This window comes from Chiloscyllium plagiosum, unplaced genomic scaffold (assembly GCF_037043375.1).
Source record: "Chiloscyllium plagiosum isolate Xiang-an unplaced genomic scaffold, Cpla_swu_hap1 HiC_scaffold_20, whole genome shotgun sequence".
Lineage (NCBI taxonomy): Eukaryota > Metazoa > Chordata > Chondrichthyes > Orectolobiformes > Hemiscylliidae > Chiloscyllium > Chiloscyllium plagiosum.
Window position 1 is genome coordinate 57,181,864 of NW_028270158.1, and position 21,465 is coordinate 57,203,328.

General features: G+C 42.9%; 1 protein-coding gene across 1 annotated transcript; it reads right to left on the bottom strand.

Moving 5' to 3' along the window:
* Window positions 1-6,572: 6,572 nt before the first annotated feature.
* LOC122560423 (cytochrome P450 2K1-like) lies at window positions 6,573-20,672 on the bottom strand. The gene is made up of 9 exons (XM_043711056.2): window positions 20,326-20,672; window positions 14,923-15,085; window positions 12,917-13,066; window positions 11,742-11,902; window positions 10,669-10,842; window positions 9,820-9,961; window positions 9,478-9,665; window positions 8,727-8,868; window positions 6,573-7,711 (listed from the first exon to the last, which is right to left on the bottom strand). The coding sequence occupies exons 1-9, from the start codon at window positions 20,524-20,526 to the stop codon at window positions 7,533-7,535; spliced, it is 1,500 nt and encodes a 499-aa protein (XP_043566991.2). The 5' UTR covers window positions 20,527-20,672; the 3' UTR covers window positions 6,573-7,532.
* Between the last annotated feature and the right edge of the window lie 793 nt (window positions 20,673-21,465).

The following is a 21,465-nucleotide window of genomic DNA, read 5'->3' on the forward strand; positions in this document are numbered from 1 at the left end:
CTCCTTTAACGTCATTCCTTTCCTCCAAATAAACATTGTTGCTATGGATATCCATATGGGTCCAGGTTATGCCCGTCATTATGGGAAATATGAAATATTCTTTGTGCTTACTTAGGTACCCGCCATTACCTTTTTTTCTGGAATAGAGTCATAAAGGCATAGAGATGTACAGGATGGAAACAGGTCCTTCGGTCCAACTCATCTATGCCAACCAAATATCCCAACCCAATCTAGTCCCATTTGCTGGCACTTGGCCCATATCCCTCTAAACCATTCCCATTCATATACCCACCCAATGCCTTTTAAATGTTGTAAGTGTACCAGCCCCTACCACTTCCTCTGGCAGCTCATTGCATACATGCACCGCGCTCTGTGTGAAACAGTTGTCCCTTAGGTCTCTTTTATATCCTTCCCCTCTCACCCGAAACCTACACCCTCTAATTCTGGACTGCCCCACCCCAGTGAAAAGACATTGACTATTTACCCTATCCATGCCTCTCATGATTTTATAAACCTCCATAAGGTCACCCCTCACCCTCCGACACTCCAGGAAAAACAGCCCCAGGCTATTCAGCCTCTCCCTGTAGCTCAAATCCTTCAACCCTGGCAACATCCTTGTAAATCTTTTCTGAACCCATTCAAGTTTCACAACGTCCTTTGGATAGGAAGGAAACCAGAATTAGATGCAATGTTACAAAAGTGGCCTAACCAGTGTTCTATACAGCCACAATATCAATACTCTGACCAATAAAGGAAAGTGTACCAAACGCCTTCTGCACTATCCTATCTGTCGTGGAAATTAAATCGACTCGACTCAAATGCTAGCAAGAGCAAAGAAAAATTTTGTTACAGGCCTTTCCAAAGGGACCCTCTGCACTTGACAAAATGTCTTATGCAAGGGGTACTTGAGCATAATTCATCTGATACTGTTTCTTATCACACTCTCAAGGGCAAAGACTGGAAAAACTTAAGTTGTTATTCTCTCATCCCCTGGTCTTGGACATAACAGTTCTTCAGTTGAATTCGACTGTTGCAAGGTCAAGTTGAATGTTTACAAAGTTCAAACAGAGACAAGCTGGCTGCAAACCTCATCAAAGTATTGTTTACAAAGCTCAGCACAGCATCAAATTTTAGAAAAGCATTCTCTTTCAAATTTCACAGTAAATGTAAAATTTGTTAATTTTCCATTATAGTTTTCCCCTTTTTGTCATTTTACGACAAAAAGGACAACAACCAAAACAAAAAAGCCAAATTTAAAAAAAAAATACAGAGCCAGATAACTAAACATTGGTGATCTTCACTGCTGTCTGTGTTGTCAGGAGCACTTGAAATGGTCCCAGCCACCTCTTCACCTTCCAGTTTTTCCTCCTTAAGTCTTTCACCACTATCCAGTCTCTAGGTTCTAGATCATGCAGCTTCCCTTCTGCTGGTTGGGATAGTGCTGCTTTCACTTGATTCTATGTTTGAGATAAAAGTGTAGAGAATTTTATACAGTAACACAACATCTCATCCTCACAGTGACCTGTTATCTGTCTTACCTTAGGTCTTGGGCCAATTCCTGTGTTGGGCGGCCTACAAACAAAATCTCAAACCGGCTAAGATTAGCTCTTCCTCTCCTCCTAGATCTCATATAAATCAGCACAATTGGAAGTGCCTTTGTCCATGCCACCCCTAGTTCCTCACAACATTTTGTCAATTTTAATTTTTTTAGGGTAGCAACTTTCTCTTTCCATTGCCCCACTGCTCGCTAGGTGGTAGGCATAGTGATGTCTCATATTTATTCCCAAATAATCACAGATCTGCTGTAGGGCATTATTGACAAATGGTGTCCCATTGTCACTACTGAGCCCTTCAGGGATGCCCCATCTCAGGATTATTTCAGTTGGAAGAGAATTGGCTACTGCACTGGCATCCTGTTGAGACGTGGGGAACGCTTCCACCATTTGGAAAACATATCAACTATTACCAGACAATACCTTTTCCCTCCGCTGGGTGTTAGTTCAATAAAATCCATCTGTAAATGTTCAAAGGGCTTTGGGATTGGGGGGGGGGGTGCTTCCTGACTCATATGTATTCCCCTGCCGACATTATTAGTGGCACAAGATAACACATCGTTCACAATATTTCTGGGAGTAATGCGTAAATTCCTGTGTGTATCACTGTGCTGAAATACTGTCATACCCCCCCCCCCCCCCCACATTTGACACATGGTCCCTACCATATGTCAGTTTGGCATAGAATGGAAATAATGATCGTGCTAGACAGGGTTTACCATTGGGACCACACCGTACTCCTTCCCTCACACTGCATCCTGCTTTTGTCCACTCACGCTTTCCTTCCGGCGTGGCCTGTGACTGTAACTCCCGTACATCTGCTGTTAGGGTACAAATTTTTGTCATACACATGTCAATCTGATCACTTGGCAGCTGCTGGGTTGCTGTTCCTGCTGCTGAATCTGCCCTCGCATTAGAATTATTATCTTTTGTGTGAGCTTCATATTTACACACAGAAAGTGATTGGGGCAGTAGGACCGCCTACAGTAGATCAGAAATCAGGCCACGGTATATGATAGGCTTTCTGGTGGAGGTTAAGAAGCCCCTGTGTTTCCACAGGGTTCCAAAATCATGTACAACCCTGAATGCATATTTGCTATCAATGTAAATATTCACTGTCTTTCCCTTAGCCAATTTAGATGCCTCAGTCAAGGCGATCAGCTCCGCTGCTTGTGCTGACGGATGAGAAGGGAATGATCCTGCTTTGACTACCTCATGGGTAGTCACTAAGCATATTCAACACATTTCTGGCCTGTCTCCTTGCTCCTGAATGCTGACCCATCCGCAAAAAACTCCATATCCGGATTCTGAAGTGGTGAATCCTGCAAATCCGGTCTGGGGCTGCAAATTTCATTAGTTACAGTGACACAGTCACGTTGGTCTCCATCTCCTTCTGTGGGGAGAAGGCTAGCAGGGTTAAGGACATTACATCACTTTATTGTAATGTTAGGCATTTTGAATAACACAGTATTGTATCTCAGCCAATGTGCTGCCGACATGTGTGCTGTCTTTGGCTCAGGAAGCAGTAAGGATACTGCAGAAGCGCTGATCCTGGGGTTAAAACAAGAGTCTCCAGACTCCTGCGTAGAGCCTCATTATATATGGTAGGGGACTCACATTAACCTTGACAAAATTGCGTGAAGGTATATGATTTCCCTTTGAATGAAAAAGCGAACTAGAATTGACTGTCTGGGTGCACCGCTACACTAAAGAAGGCATTTGCTAAATCCACAACAGAGAACCAATTATTGTCCGGTGGAATTTGAGCTAATATAGTATAAGGGTTAGGAACATTTGGGGCACGTGGGACAACAGTGCTATTGACTGTCTGCAGGTCTTGAACAAACCTCCATTCCTCCGGTTCACCTGGAATGTTTGCCTTTCTGACCGGAAGAATGGGAGTTCTCACTGGTGAGTTCTCACAAGGGATTATCACTCCAACTTTTAGGAGGGTTTCAAAGACTGGAGTAATTCCTTCTGTAGCCTCGGGTTTTAACAGGTATTGTGCTCTGCAAGGACGCGGTAAATCTCTCTCGTAGTACTACTCCTGATGCACCCATTGAGTTCAGGAACCTTCCACTCATCTTTATTGGCGTTGACTCTCTGAACTGGTTTGAGTTAAGGATTGAATATGTTGCCCCTGTATCTACCAAAAAAGTTACTGGTGTACCTTCAACATATAACATAGAGGTATGCATCGACTTATAGCATCGTTGTCATATTGGACATATTGTCCACACTTTGCAATCTCAGTGCTCAGTATGGAGGTGGGACATGTTTCAGTGCCCATAAGGTTAGTAGAAGAGATTAGCATAAGCGAGTCTTCGTTGCCAAGCAGAAAGGAGAGAGGCTTATCTTGTGAGCTACCAACCTCCACCTCAGCCTTCCCCTGCCAGTCACCCTGCTGTCCAGCCACCAGGGCCAATTGAGGCTGTCTGTGTGGGCACTGTCTCACCCAGTGGTCCATTGCTCCACAAACAAAGCACCCGCTAGATCTACCTCTGCCAGCACCTCTTCCTCTCTCTTTTTCTGCAGCACCTCCCTCCAACGGGTGGGCGACCATCTGCATCAGAGTAAGCTGAGCTTTATGTGCTTGCTGTTCCATCGTTAGTTTCCGCTTATCCTTCTCTTGGGTCAGTAAATATTCAGCATGTATCGCATGCTGTTATATCAAATTCAGCTTCTCCGTGTCCCAGATAATACATGTGTCCTTTACCTTCTTCGCTATTTCGTCTTTCATTCCATTGATGAAGCTGTTCCTCAGGTGTGCTTCATAAGCCGTGATCTCTGCCGCCGTTATGTCTTCAGGTGGTCTCAGTCCATTGTGGGCGTTGTGGACTTCAGTGGAGTCGGGTACATTTTGGCGCCGCCCTTTTGGCGCCCATCATTTGGCCTCGCCGTTTTGGCTCTAAACTGTTTTGGCACTCATTACTTTGGCACTGAGCTGTTTTGGCGCAATTCAGAGTTTTAAAAAAAAGTCTTGTTTGGTTGAAGAAGAGATGATGACTAACAATCTGATGTAATTTTCTCAACTAGCAAGAGTTGATAGTCAAAGCTGTAATGACCCACTGTAGATTCAAATCTTGTTTTGTAATCATTTTCTCATTTAACAATTGTTAATAGTCATCTACTGCCTTGATGATACTTAAGCCCTTCTGTCTTCACATTGGAAAGTTGTAAAACAAGTTTCTTTCTATTTTCTTGTAGAGCTCATACCAGAAATGGCTAAAAACATTCTAAGCAAGAGAGACAAACCAAAAGTTTCACACGATGGTTATCTATATGTATTAGCACCAAAACAGCTCAGCGCCAAAGTAATGAGTGCCAAAACAGTTTAGAGCCAAAACGGTGAGGCCAAATAGTCCCATTCTGCTTCAGTGAGGTGCGTAAGGTACTGGGACACTGTCTCACCTTCTTGTTGTTTACATATTGCAATTTTGATCATGTCCATTCACACTGGGAATGTCTCCCTGCAGGAGTTTGCCAGCGCTGCAACAAAAACATTAAAGTCTCTGTTCTCTTCTGCTTGCGGGTCAGTTGATCTGGTATGGATGTTTACGGCTGACCATGTATACTTGATTTTGGTGACATCGGTGCCCAGTTTTTATCCTAGGTGACGTCTCATCTCATGTAGCATGGGACGGAACTCTGTACAGAACTTTGTCACTTCTTCAGCAGACTTATTACCTCCAACCTCACATGGGTCAGGCAACTGCCCATAGGCACTTTCCAAATCCTTCATGGTCCATGGTCGGTGGACCAACACTGGGCACCCTTCTGGGCCTGCAACTTCAACCATTGGTGCTTGCAGAACTATCTGGTAAGATGATCGTACGCCAAACCCCTCACCGTCTGACTCATCATCCGTCGTGGGGAGATAGCGAGCAGGCCCTGGATACCTTTCCGTCTTGGAGTGGCCGTTGTCACTTTGGGCTTCTTGCTTCAGTAGGTTGTGGGTACAATTTGCTACTGGTGATTCAGCAGACCCTGAGGCTGCTGCAGCTGACTTGGAACCTTTGCCAGGCGGATCTCGTAGGGGGGGCTGTAGGTCTCGGAGGGCAGTCATCAAGGTCAGGATCTGAAACAGACTTAAGACACTGTACAACTTTGTTAGGTTGTTTTCCGCGCAAGTCTGCATGTACGCTGGTGTTTGTATCCGTATTTGATTTATCCTTTACTTGAGATTATCTTCCTCAGCCTCAGCGTTCCACATGTTATAAGCACTCCAATTTTCCCTTCTGTTTCTCCTTCTCTGTCTCTCCTCCAATTTCGACCTCAATACTTCCAACTGCCTTTTACTAAAACTTCCTCCCTCCGGAAAACCACATTCCTTGATTCACAATTCTTACTGCTTTACAGACTTTGGGCCATAATTATTTAGCATGTACTGTATCTTTGGTTGGCCATTCTAATTCCTCTGTGGACCCTCTTTTTATTTGCTTTTGCCGGAGCCCATTTTCAGTGTTACTGGAAAAGTGTTCAGCTTTCTCTCTCTTTTGCACTACTGTTATCTTTTTCCCTTTGACTTGCTTTTTACCTCCAGAGGTCCGCTCTCACATTGGGCGCATCCGCCTCAATTTTTCTAAACTACGTCTTTGGCGAGTGCAACTCAGCCAGTGGTGGTTCCAAGTCTAAAACCACCCTTAAACTTGCTGTCTCTCAAACACTCTAGAGACGGCAATCTTTTCCCTTGTGTTTTGCTCAAATACCGCGTGAGAGTTTACTGAAACCTTTTCTTGATTCATTTATTCTCTTAGAATGAGTCTCTATATAGGATTACTTAAGCCATGACTCTTACCCCGACCCTATTCAGTTCGGACCCCGGCGCTGAGGCAATCCACAGATTCCCTGTCCTCTCACGCAAAGGGGCCAATTCAGTGCTCGAGGTGAAGTGAAAGACCTTCAAGGTGCTGGCGTCTGCACCTCCAGCGAATCCTCAGAATCTCACCCAATTGTGGGATCCAGCGTCAAGCCCCTAAGTTTACTGTCATGGAAATTAAATCGACTCGACTCAAGTGCTAGCAAGAGCAAAGAAAAACTTTATTACAGGCCTTTGCAAAGGGACACTCTGCACTTGACAAAATGCCTTATGCAAGGGGTACTTGAGCATAATTCAGATACTCATCTGATACTGTTTCTTATCACACTCTCAAGGGCAAAGACTGGAAAAACTTAAGTTGTTATTCTCTCATCCCCTGGTCTTGGACATAAGAGTTCTTCAGCTGAATTCAACTGTTGCAAGGTCAAGTTGAATGTTTACAAAGTTCAAACAGAGACAAGCTGGCTGCAAACCTCAAAGTATTGTTTACAAAGCTCAGCACAGCATTAAATTTTAGAAAAGCATTCTCATTCAAATTTCACAGTAAATGTAAAATTTGTTACTTTTCCATTACACTATCTACCTACAGCTCTACTTTCAAGGAAGCATCCATTTCTCCTGCCAGAAACTAACCTTGCAAATGAATCTAAAATTTTGCAGGCCAGTGTACAGTTGTCAAACCTGCAGTTGTCTCAAATTAAAAAGGAATTAAAGATTCATCTCTAAAACAATGCCAGGTGCAGCTCAGCAAAAATGCTTTTGAGCAATTGCAATTTAGGCAAGAAAAAAGGTAATGGGGGAATAAAGGCTGGCAGTAGAAGAATGATCAAACTCTTCAATAATTGGGTTGAGCAGCACATTAATTATCCATCCAATCAGGAAATCTAACTGAAAGGTTAAGGATTTGATGTCTAAATTCTAAATTCACTGCATTCTAAATTCACTGGTGTCTATTTCTAAATTCACTGATCCTTCTGACTCATTTGTGAATTGTGACAGAGCTAGTTTGTACAGTAAACATCACATAAAAGTAAATATAACGATGATGACTCAGCCCAATCTAACAGGCACTATGTGAAGAAACAAGAGAACACTTATATTGAAATGGTTAAATGTTTGTGCGAATGAAAATCATGCAAAACATGAATGAGGTGGTGACATCAGCGACGCACAGCGCACACAGTTTGGTACTTTGGGATTGAAGTAAAACCCACAACAGAGTCAAGATCCAGTTCACTGACGTTTGGTGGAACTTGAAACTTAAATTTTTGTATCAGAGTAGTAAAGAAGAGGAACAGCTCCATTTTAGCCAGGGTCTCACCAGCACAAACTCTTCGACCTGCAAAAACACATTTGTAAAACAAAAATGTCAAAGCGGCTCTTTATCAATGTTGTTCAGAGTACACTTTTTATAACAAACAGGATATTGCTGTTTTATACTGCCTTTTTGGAATGATATCTCTTAATCAGTTAGATGCCAATGTTTTCAGGTTTGTGAAATTTATTGATCATACAAGTTGCTGCCTGTAGCTCAGTGAATAGCACTCTTATCTTGAAGGCTGGAATTTGAAGCACCACTCTAGAACCGGAGGCACTAAATCTTGGCTGATGCTCTCACTGTGGGATTAAGCAAAAGCTGCATTGTCAGAGGAGCTAGTTTCCAGTGGAAATGTTAAATTGCAGCCATGTCTGCCATTGTGTATTAGCTGCAGAGATTCCCAACATTTCAACAATGATCATTAATCTAGAATAATGCTGAGAGGCACTTTAAAATGCCCTACAGTTGAGAAAGGTACATCTTTAGTCAAACAAAATTCATTCATTTCCGGTGTGCCAGCAATTATTCTTTGAGGAGATTGTTTTTGCAGACTTAGGGAGAAGACACATTACACCAGATTCCCATTCCTGATTGCTACTCAAGCCTCCAGTTAAAAACTATGTGCACAGATATTGCTTAGACAGTAGCACACCCAGGAGTGTCTTTCTCCCCAAAACAGAATCTTAGAATCCCTATAGTGTGGGAGCAGGCTATCCACACCTCTGAAGAGCATCCCACCTACTCATCCCCTGAACCTATCCCTGTAATTCTGCATTTGCCATGGCTAGAATGGTCAATCCACCTAACCTGCACACTTTTGGACTGTGGGTAGAAACCAAGCACCCAGAGGAAACCCAGGAGACACAATGGGGAGTGTAACTGGTGCTGGGAGACAGCAGTGCTAACCATTGAGCCTTTGTGACACCCTAACGGAACTAAAATTCCCTCAATGATGCATCTCCTAGATCTTATTCTCCCCAGCCACAGACGGAATATTTCACTCACATATCATTCAAAAATTAGTAAGATGCATTACCTGCAGAGAAAGGTATGAAGGCATTTCTCTTCACAAACTTGCCCTCAGCATTCAGAAAGTGAGATGGGTTGAACTCATTTGGTTTTTCCCATTGGGTTTTATCATACAGCACAGAGGACAGCAATGGGATTACACAGGTTCCCTAAAAATATTAAAATATCATTTCTGTATTATGTTTTTTATTAAAATGCAAAGGCACGGTTAAAAATAGTTGCACAGTTGCTCATTGATAAATGTATTTGAAACTTAGAAATAGCATTTACATTCTAATTGTAATCCCCTGAGTATCCTGATTTGAATTGCTCCAGGTTTGGTGGCTGTGCCTGCAGTGGTCTGGGTCCTAAACTCTGGAATCCCCTCTTTCTTTCTCCTCCTTTAACAATTTTGTTAAAACCTGCCTTTTGGCGACATGAATATGTATAATGTTTTGTGGCTTCTGGTGTTAACTATTCTTCGATGACTCTCCTGTGAAGATTTTTGGGATTCTTTACCACATTAAGAGGGGCCTTGCAAATACAAAGTGTTGTGCTCAGGCCGTATCTTTTCAATATAGTTCTCCACTCCTCCTCTTTTCCTCCACTATCTGCACATATTGCAACATTAATAAAATACACAAATGCTGTCAAGTTGGTGAGATTGAATCATTCAGGTACTAATGATGCATACTGCAACCAGTTTTCATAGTTCCCTTTCTTGCTCCCTATTGTCTGTCTATCAGGCCCTGAATGCAGCCAGCCTTTCCTGAGGTTACCTTTGGAATGAAGTATCCTCTGAAGTTTACGTCTGCTGTTGTTTCATGTGTTATGTTCAGTGGTACAATATCCCCAAACCTCTGGATTTCATGGATCACTGCATCAGTGTACGGCAAATCTTTCCGATCTTCAACTTTAGGAGGTCGTTCCGATCCAATAACTCTGATAATTTCCTCATGAACCTTTCCTGCAATCCAAGCATATTTTTAAAGTCATTGGAAATACTGCCATGATATTTTTGAACAAGATCAAAATCTCAATCACAGTAAACAGAGAATGAGACATTGAAAATCATCCAACAAGGTCAACTCCAGAGTGGAATTAATCAGAGTGCTTCTTACTCTGGATCTCTGGATATTTCATCATCAGAAGCATTCCCCAACGGAGAGTGGTTGAGGTGGTCTCCATCCCCGCAGTAAACATGCTGTCTGCCGAAGCCATTAAGTTGTTCTCATGAAAGTATGAATTACGGTTCTCCGATTCCTGAAAGCAAGGTTAACAATACAATAGCTCACAACCGAATTGAGACCTGTACTGTACTGTAAGTCCTATGATGCATACCTAACCTGACACATTGATTATTGGGTATTGCAGCTCCTGATACGGGCCAGGAAATCAAGGCTTCTGTATATTTACCCAGTGTAGTACTAAGGAAGGCCAAACTGTCAGAGGTGCAGTCTTTCAGATAAGATGTTATTCTGAGGTGCTGTCTCCTCTCAGGTCAATGTATCACAAAAGTCTATTCCATTGTGCTTTAATACCTGAAAATGTCCCAAAACACCTTAAAATCAATAATAAGTGCTTTTTGTAGTGCAGCCAATAGTATAATGTAGGAAGTGCATGAGCAATTTTAGCAGAACAAACTCTCACAAACAACCATGTGGTTCTGATGAGATTTTATTGAGCTCATCAGAAAATGACTACACGTTAAATCTACTTTATCAGCTGTAACATGCTTTGGGGCATCCTGGGATTAAGACAGACACTGTGTTAATGCCAATTCTCTTTCTGAAAAGAATAACATTTTTCACACCCTTTACCTCGAATCATATACATTTGCATCAAAAAAGGAGCCTATTCAGACTATCAGGCCAATTCGGAACTGAACAAAGTTGACTTTTTATTCTGAAGTACAACAATATAACTTTGGGAAGGTGGCAAATCTCTGAAAAAGAAAATAGTGCTTTTACCTTCTGTTGTCTGATCATGAACACATCGATAAAACTCCTCAAGTCGTTGCCATCTAGTTTCTGACGATTTTCTTTGAAGAAGTCTTTGAGGAAATTAATAGTCTGTTTTGAATTGGTAAACACTTTATTGTGTCTTCCTGGAAGGAATCTCAGGAGCGGAAATGCATTGTACAGCTACAGAATCAAAATAACACCATGTTATTAAGGTAGATATTGAAACGAACCAATTACCTACTCAAATCTGAGAAATTGCAATTTTGAAAATAAGCGATAAATAAATCTTTTAAACATTACGAATCTTTGATTAATACAGTGGTTTGTGAACAATTATAGCTTTTTACTATCTTTATCATCATGCAATGCCTGAATGAGTTGTGCAAACAAATTCAATACTTTCAAAATGGAATTGGATAAATACTTTAAAAAATCAATTTACTGAGATATGGGAATGAGAATGGGACGTGGACCAATTGCATAACTCTTTCAAAAGAGCTGAAGGAATACTGGACCAAATGATCACTTTCTCTGTTGGACAGGCCTCTATTTGAGTTTCAAATGAATAAGAGATATCTTCCAGAGCCCCAAGATTTTGAGGCAGCTTGACGGGTGGTTGAGAGGATATTTTCACTTGTCAAAGTCTTTAAAACAGACTATAAATTTGAAAGCAAGAGATTGTTTGAAAAATGCAGAGATGGGGACTGATTTGTTCTCTCAAAGTGCCATTTACCATTGGAATCTACTCCCCAGGCCAGCATATATTGGATCTATTCAAAGTGGAGTTGATGGGTATAGTTTCATGAGCAGGTTTACAGTCACAGGAAGCTGTAACCCTTTGTAGATGACACTGGCACACACCTGCCCATTCCCAAACCCACCCACCATGTTATGTGTAGGAGGGGCAGGCCTAGTGCAGCCTGCCTACTCACACCAATTAAAGCCCTTAACTGGGCAATTAATGACCAATTATATTGCACCACAAATTTAATGAGGCTCAATGTACAGACCCCTTCCATTTACTGCAAGTTGCAAATGATCTGTTCTGGAATGTAATTCAAATGAAAGATGAAACTTACATAGGCCATAGGTGAACCAAAAAATCGAATGTTCTCATTCACTCTCTTTATTAAACTGACAAACTTTTCATCCTCATAATCAAATCTGCCACCAAAAATCAGAGAGCAAATTATATTGGCCACAGCAGAGTTCATTTGGATAGTTGGATTAAATGGCTGGCCTGCAAAAGAAATTTCAAACATGACACCCAATCGAATATTGAGCCTTTATGTAGTGATTGTAATGAGGTTAGCCAGGTGGACCTCATAGAATATAAGCTCCCTGCCTGGGCTATTAAATAAATCCAAAGAGCGAATCCTGGTTGGCAGGTATAAACAGGAGTGTCAGAGATTCTATCATTCCTGGAGCTGGCTATGACAAATCTGGACAAGTGTCAAGTACTATGCAAGTTTAAATAAAAGGTGAACTGGTGTGATGGGATACCAATTTCTATGGTAGTATTTCACTTTACAAGAAATTACAGTTGCATTATTATTCAAGTAAGACCCTGAAACTTTTCCCTTGGCTATAAAAGGAATGGAGATAGGCCAAATCACATACAGTGTGGAAACAGGCTCTTCGGCCCAACAAGTCCACAACGACCTGCAACCCACCCAGACCCATTCACCCCTTCACCTAACACTACGGGCAATTTAGCATGGCCAATTCACCTAACCTGCACAATTTTGGACTGTGGGAGGAAACCAGAGCACCCTGAGGAAACCCGTACAGACATGGGGAGAATGTGCGAACTCCACACAGTCAGTCAGTTGTCTGAGGCGGGAATTGAACCCAGGTCTCTGGTGCTGTGAGGCAGCAGTGCTAACCACTGTGCCACCATGCCACCCACACCAGAATTTTTCAAAATTCCTTCAATATCCAAATTGAACTGGGCAACTGCAGAACAGTTCACGAATTGAGAGATGGATGAACTAGAAATCTATGACTTTGTTGGTCTATTCAATCACATGTGATCGATTTGAATACACATTGGGTGGGAGCAGGGCATACCATAATAATTGTAATTAGTTTTGGATTGCTCTGACATAGAGCTAGCGGAAACATAGTTGCCTATTTGGTCCCTTTCTGTGATATAGATTTCAGTGATTCTTTAATGTACACCGGCATTCATAAATAATGCATACAGAGAAAAGAAACAATGGTAATTCTGTTCATTTACCTTACACAGACTCACCTTGATAAGACTCAATTACTGTTACCAGAAAATCTGATTCCTCAATTATTTTTTCTTCAATGGTTTTTCTCCCCATTCCAAAATCTCGTAACGTGCTGAGGGCAAATCTTCGCATTTGCTTCCATGACGGCCCATGACCAAAAGTAATACCTTAAATTAAATTTATCAGAAAGAAGCAAACAAACATTGTGACTCTTGTAATCCTCATTTAAAGTGACAACTTGCCGCTTAGAAAGAAGGACATGAATAATGAGAGAAATAGGACACCATGATGTGAGAAAGGTTTGCATTTCTGAAGTGAATTATTTCTATACTGAACACTTCTGGAGATAACATCCAGGCATCCAAAATGCTTCAGTCGCTGAGTTAGTTTTCAGGTATAGTCACTGTTAGCACACAGTAAATGCGCTAACCAATTTACACACAATGAGCTTCCACAAACCATTTTGGAGATATTGATGGAGGGCCAAATAGGAACATAGTGACATAGGAAGAGGAGAAGGCTATTAAGTCCCTCCAGGCTATCCCACGATTCAATGAGATCCTGGGAGATCTGTGGCCAAACTCCATTGCTTAAGAAAAATCACCTACCTCAGATTTAAAATTAACAACTGCTCCAGCATCCACAGCCATTTGTGGAAGAAAGTCCCAAACAACTGCAATCCTCTTGGTGTACAAGTGCTTCCTACCATTTTGCCTGCTTGGTCTGGCCCTGCTTCTCAGACTCTGCTGCCCCTCGTTCTAGAATCCCCAACCAATGGAAATAGTTTCTGTACCTACTGTTTTTTTTCTGTTTATAGCCTTTTTCTTTTCCAGTTTCTTTTCTTGTTTATATTTTTCCTGTTACTATCTCAAAGACTTCAATCAGATCATCCTTTCTAAATTCAAGAGTAAATCAGCCTAATTTGTATAATCGTTCCTCATAACTTGACATAATAATAGCTAGGACATGAGGAAAATAGTATTCTATTCTACTTTAAATAATACCATGAGACATTTTATTCCCCTGAACAGAGAAGATGGGAAGATTTCCAAGAAATGTACCTCTGACAATATTGCATTCTTCCACTACCTGGGAGGACTTACCTGGTTTATATGTTCGAGTCTGGGATGAAACTTGAGCCCACACTGACTCAGAGACAAGTGGGATAGCACAGAAACAAGTTATTTGAACCATATGGTCTATGTCAGCATTTGTGCTCGACACAAGCCTCCTCTTACCCATCTTCATGGAAGTTAATCTCAGTTGATGAGAGATTAAATATTCATCTTAGTTTGAAGTACAATCTGGATCCATTAAGCAAAGATATTCAGAAACATGAGGTAAAAGTGAGCTATTTCTCAGTGTCAGAACAAATTATGTTCCTGATCCTCCATATTAGTGGCATTTTTAAAATCAAGAAAAATAGGGTGCTGGATGAAGTTGCTAACCATTCCAATGCTAACATCACCAATTGTCATTTTTAAAAAAAATTCCCTACAGTGCGGAAACAGGCCCTTCAGCCCAACCAGTCCACACCAACCCTCTAAAGAGTAACCCATCCAGACCCATTTCCCCTCTGACTAATGCACCTAACGCTATGAGCAATTCAGCAAGGCCAATTCACCTGACTTGCACATCTTTTGACTGTGGGAGGAAACCCACGCAGACACAGGGAGAATGTGCAAATTCCACACAGACAGTTGCCCGAGGCTAGAATCAAACTTGGGACCATGATGCTGTGAGGCAGCAGTGCTAACCACTGAGCCACCATGCCACTCCAAATGGTGGTTATAGTTATTGGATATTGTCTGATTAAATATAACCATATGTTTTAGAAATTACACAGAATTTGTTACAATTACATTCAAAGAGTTTTTAAAATATCCTTTAAAGTTCTTAAAAACATAATACTTAAAAAAACTAACCTTTGCCAAACACTGAAAGGTATTCATTATCCAAACAGGGACAGAATACAGTCTGATTTTAACAAAATAAATATTACAACAGTGAAGATGCAAATTACCGTGTCCTTTTGCAAGTGCTTCAAATATTGGGATGTGTGCTCTCTCTCCAAATTCATCTGCATTGTTGGCGAGAGCATCCCTCACTGCTTCATAACCGGTCAGCACCACTGCAGTTGTGGGTCCCAGCTTGATGCTAAATACCTCGCCATATTTCTCAGATAGCTTCAAGAAAAGGTTTACATGACAAATTATTACAAGTTTTTCCACAACATGTTCATTTGTTGTTCATTACACCAATGATATTTCAGACTGTTCCATGAACCACACATCGATCTCTCATTCAGCAGCACTCACCAGCTCTCAGGATCTACACCGGACATTCACCTCAGCTCCAGCTCACCCTCAGACAACTTTCAAAGGCATCAGCTTCAAATCCATTTCTCACATCCTCGACACGTCTTTCACATTTTGCAGCTCTGTCAGTACATCACTCAGTGCAGGTGCTGTAGATAGGCCCACAATGCCCTTAGGGAGGGAATTCAGGATTTTGACCGAGCCTCAGTGAAGGAATAGCAATGTATTTCCAAGTGAGTGACTTGGAAGGAACTTGCAGTTGGTGGGCGATGTTCCATGTACCTGCTGCCCATATCCTTTTAAATGGAACTGACAGTGGATTTGGAAGGTGCTGTGTGAGGACATTTAATGAATTTCTGCAATGGATCAGGAGACTATGCACACTGCTGCGACTGAGTGTTGGTGTTAGAGAGACTGGTGATTGTGGATGTGTTGCCAATCAATTAGAGTGCTTTTTTGAGGATGATATCAAGCTTCTTGAGTTGGAGATGCCGGTGTTGGACTGGGGTGTACAAAGTTAAAAATCAGCTTCTTGAGTGTTGTTGGAGCATCCACACAAGTGGGGAGTATTCCAACACACTCCTAACTTGTGCGTTATGGACGGTGGGCAGGCTTTGGGGAGTCAGGAGGTAAGTTACTTCTGGCAGCATTCCCAGCCTCTGACTTGCTCCCATAGCCACTGTACTTGTGGCAAGTCCAGTTGAAATATTGCGCAATGGTAACCCCTAGGATGTTGATAACATCATTCCCTTATTGGAGATGGTCATTACCTTACATTTGTGTGGCAAAAATAGCACTTGCTACTTGTCAACCCAAGCCTGGACATTATCTAGATCTTAGGTAAAAACAATGACTGCAGATGCTGGAAACCAGATTCTGGATTAGTGGATGCTGGAAGAGCACAGCAGTTCAGGCAGCATCCGAGGAGCAGTAAAATCGACGTTTTGGGCAAAAGCCCTTCATCAGGAATAAAGGCAGAGAGCCTGAAGCGTGGAGAGATAAACAAATCATTTGCCGAACTTTCCGCCACTTCCAAAAAGACCCCACCACCAAGGATATATTTCCCTCCCCACCCCTTTCCGCCTTCCGCAAAGACCGTTCCCTCTGTGACAACCTGGTCAGGTCCATGCCCCCCGTACAACCCACCCTCCCATCCTGGCATCTTCCCCTGTCACCGCAGGAACTGTAAAACCTGCGCCCACACCTCCTCCCTCACCTCCATCAAGGCCCTAAAGGAGCCTTCCACATCCATCAAAGTTTTACTTGCACATCCACTAATATCATTTATTGTATCCGTTGCTCCCGATGCGGGCTCCTCTACATTGGGGAGACTGGACGCCTCCTAGCAGAGCGCTTTAGGGAACATCTCCGGGACACCCGCACCAATCAACCACACCGCCCCGTGGCCCAACATTTCAACTCCCCCTCCCTCTGCCAAGGACATGGAGGTCCTGGGCCTCCTTCACCGCTGCTCCCTCACCACCAGACGCCTGGAGGAAGAATGCCTCATCTTCTGCCTCGGAACACTTCAACCCCAGGGCATCAATGTGGACTTCAACAGTTTCCTCATTTCCCCTTCCCCCACCTCACCCTTGTTCCAAACTTCCAGCTCAGCACTGTCCCCATGACTTGTCCTACCTGCCTATCTTCTTTTCTACCTATCAACTCCACCCTCTCCTCCCTGACCTATCACCTTCATCCCCTCCCCCACTCACCTATTGTACTCTATGCTACTTTCTCCCCACCCCCTCCCTCCTCTAGCTTATCTCTCCACGCTTCAGGCTCTCTGCCTTTATTCCTGATGAAGGGCTTTTGCCCGAAACACCGATTTTACTGCTCCTCAGATGCTGCCTGAACTGCTGTGCTCTTCCAGCACCACTAATCCATTATCTAGATCTTGTTGCATTGGAACATGGGCTACTTCATTATCTGAGGAGTCACGAATGGTGCTGAACATTGTGCAGTCAGCATAGAACATAGATTCCCTACAGTATGGAAGCAGGCCATTCGGCCCATGCAGTCAACATCAACGCTCCATAGAGCATCCCACCAAGACCAACACTATCTTATAGCACTGCATTCCCCATGGCTAATCCATCTAACATACAAATCCCTGGTCACTAGGGGCAATTCAGTATCGCCCGTCCACTTCACCTGCCTATCTTTGGACTGTGGGTGGAGACCAGAGCATCCAGAGGAAACCCATACAAACATGGGGAGAATGTGCAAACTCCACACAGACAGTTGCCGGAGGGTGGAATCGAACCTGAGTGCCTGTTGCAGTGAGGTAGCAATACACACCACTGAGTGACCTTGACACCCCAAGTCATTGACAAATTGTCCCACTTCTGACCTTATGATGGAAGAAAGTCATTGATGAAGACGTTGAAGATGGGTTGCCCTAGGACACTACCTTGAGGAACTCTTGCAGAAATGTCCTGGAGCTGGGAAGACTGACTTCCAATAACTACAACCTACCAGACTTCATTTCTAACAGATTTGATGCCAACCAGTGAAGAGTTTGCCTCTGATACCTAATGATTGCAGTATTGCTCAGGCTCCTTGATGTCACACTCATTGAAATATGGCCTTGATGTCACAGACTGTCACTCGCACCCCACCTCTGGAATTCAGCTTTTTTGTCCATGTTTGGACCAAGGCTGTAATGAAGTCTGGAGCTGAGTGGCCCTGATGGAACCCAAACTGGGCGTCACTGAGCAGGTTATTGCTGAGCTGGCGCTGCTTGATGACACCTTCCATCACTTTACTGATAATCGACAGTGGACTGATGGAGTGGTAATTAGCCTTGCTGGATTTGACCTGCTCAGGATGTAACTGGGCAACTTACCACATTGTCGGTTAGATGCCAACATTTTAACGGTTATTGAATAGTTTTATTCTGGAGTCATATAGGTGTACAACATGGAAACAAGCCCTTCAACACAACTTGCCCATTCCACCCAGTTTCATAATTTGAATTCGTCCCATTTGCCTATTTTTGTTCCATATCCCTCCATAAATCTCCCATCCATGTACCTGTCTAAATGTTTCTTAAGTAATGAAATTGTACTCACTTCCACCATTACTTCTGACAGGCCATTCGACACAGTTACCATCATCTGTTTGAAATAATCGCTCCTCTGGACCCTTTTGTATCTCTCCCCTCACACCATAAACCTTTGCACTCTATTTTTAGAATCCCCTACCATGCGGAAAAGCTTATGACTATCTACCTTATCTACAGCCTCAACAAAACAACACAGCTCCTGTACTCCGCACACTGACTGATGACAGCAAACATGCTGAACACCTTCTTCACCAACCTATCTATCTGTGACTCCATTATCAAGGAGCCCCCAGATTTCTTTTTTCTCTAACACTCCCCAGGGCTACAGAATTGACTGTCTAAGTCCTGCTCTGGTTTGCCTGACCAAAATGCAACACCTTGTACTTATCTAATTTAAACTCCATCTGCCATTCCTCAGCACACTGGCCCAGTTAATCAAGATCTCACTGCATTCCCAGATAACCTACTTCACTGTTTACTATTCCATCAATTTTAGTTTCATTCACAAGCATACTAACCATATCTCCTAAACTCTCATCCAAATCATTTATATTGAAGGGAGTCAGAAACATGGTGACATTACAGTCATTTGAGACAAACTGAAACTCTGAGCTAACAAGCGCCTGGGCCTTGGTAGGCTTAACTTTAAGGTCTTAAAAGAGGTGGCTAATGAGGTAGCAGATGCATTAATGTTCATTTTCCAATGTTCCCTAGATTCTGGAAAGGTTCCATTAAGCTAGAAAGGAGGAAATAAAACTCTTCAATTCAAGAAGGGAGGCTGAGAACAAGAAACTAGAAGCCAGTTAGCTGGAAGTCTGCCCTTCAGGCAATGTCAGAATTTGAGCACAGAGGAGGTAATACCTGAGCGTGAAGGAAAGATAAAGGTTACAAAGGTCAGCATGGATTAGTGAAAGAGAAACCAAGCTTAACCAAATTATTGAAGTTCCTTGAAGAAGCATCATGTAATGTGGATAAGTTGGAACCTGAAGACATGAATTTCCAGAAGATGTTTGACAGGAAGCCACATAAAGGGTTATTGTGCAAAGTGGGAGCTCATGATGCAGGAGGTAACAGAGGACATGTATGACCAGAGAATGGGCTGGCTGACAGCAAACAGAGAGCATAGAGTTTCTTTTGCAGCTCTGTCAGTACATCACTCAAATACAATGTAAAACACTCACTAACATCCTGTTCACTCTCTCCACTATACTATCTCAAGGTATAATGATACAACTAGACTCAATCATCATGAGATAGGCCAGTACAAAAGCCAAATCTCTGATGACATCAGCCGTGTGTTCCTGGTATTGGTTTCAGAAACTACTTACACCCCTGTGATGGAAAGGAAGGTTAGAGATTGAATCCCCAATAAATCCATTAGCTTGTGGTTTAACAGGGGAGAACTAAGTGTGTGAGGGAGAGGGCACAAATTTAAAGGGTAAGGATGCAGGATGTTACAGTCCAGCGTATGATCTGGCTTCAATGCTGGAAGACATTTACTGGTCTAAAGGCAGTGAATGTTTCTTCAGTTGGTATCTCCTATTCACCACACCAGTGACCTTTCAGACTGTTCAATGGGCCACACACCCAGGCTGCACACTACTATCCCTGGGGATGGAAAATGTCATGCTGACTGGTACCTGAGAGAATTGTGCACTTGGAGGACACTGGAGAGGCAAAAGAATATGGCCTCCCCCTCCCATAGGGGATTTTTATTGAAATTCTTCCTTACTTCTGTTTTTCTTGTTGCAATATATTCGTGGTGTTTTTTCATCCCTGAGTAACTTTAAACACTCAGACACTCCCACTAATGTGGGTGGTCAGGTTACAGGGGACGAATATACTCAATTCCGTTACCTGGCCAACATGGTGTCAATTTCGGGGTAATATCAGCTGGATTCTGGTTGGTTTGCATTGGTGACAATAACTCACATTGAGATCACACTTTCAGTGTAGAAATTCACATCCCCAAGCACTGAACACAAATGGGAAAGAGCAAACCAGGCTTCTGATTCACTGTCCGAGTCTAACTCGCTCTTACCTTCATCAAAGATTTGTTCAGCTTCTTCAGATTCAACATGTGCAGGTTCCCGATCACTGGGAGAGAAGGGGGTCCCGGGGGGTAGTTGATGACCCCGGGATTTTTCAAGCCGCTGTTGAAATACAGCAGGAGGATAATGGTCAGAGCCCCCAGCAACACCAGGGTGACGGCATCCACAGGGAAAATACTTACAATCGACATCCCGGGATCGAAACTGGCAACAGGAGGGGCCGCGGTTTATATTCAAGCTCAGCTCCTGCACTGAAAAGCTGCAAAAAGATTCAAAAGGCAAATCTCTCACTGGTCGATGTGGTTTTAAGTTGTTGCTCTCGGATTATCTGAACTTTCCCTTGTCGAAGTCCTGTTATGTAATGAACTACAGTGGGTGGCAATGATCTTCAAACCAATTGGAAGGCAGGAAAGAAAACTCCGTCCCTCGAATAAACATCTAATTTCTCAATTCCAAGCAGTCGCTGAAAATCCCCTCCTCCCCCCAACCACCACCACCTCCCCCTCCTCCTCCTCTCACCTAGTGACACCCATGAGCGATGTTGGTATTGCTGAATCTGTTGGGAAAATGAGGCAAAGTCAGCAAAAAGGAAATTTACAATGCAGAGAGAAACTAAAGTCCCATTCTCCAAACATGGTGTGAACAGCAAGGCAACATTTGCTAGTGAGAAAGAAGAGGTTTGATAATATCGATTGCCACTGATTTTTCACAAAAGAAAATCCCCTTGTGGGACGTGGGTGCTGCTGGCTGACCAGCATTGATTACCCCTTCCCATTTGCCCTTGAGAAGATGGTGGTGAGCTGCCTTTTGGAACCACTGCAGTCCAGGTGCTGTAGATAGGCCCACAATGCCCTGAGGGAGGGAATTCAGGAGTTTGACCCAGCCACAATGAAGGAACAGCAATGTATTTCCAAGTGAGTGGCTTGAAAGGAACTTGCAGGTGGTGATGTTCCCATGCACCTGCTGCCTTTACCCTTTTAAATGCAACTGACAGTAGGCTTGGAAGGTGCTGTTTGAGGATCTTTGGTGAATTTCTGCAGTACATCAGGTAGACAGTGCATCCTGCTACTACTGAGTATTGGTGGTGGAGAGGTAAAAACAATGACTGCAGATGCTGGAAACCAGATTCT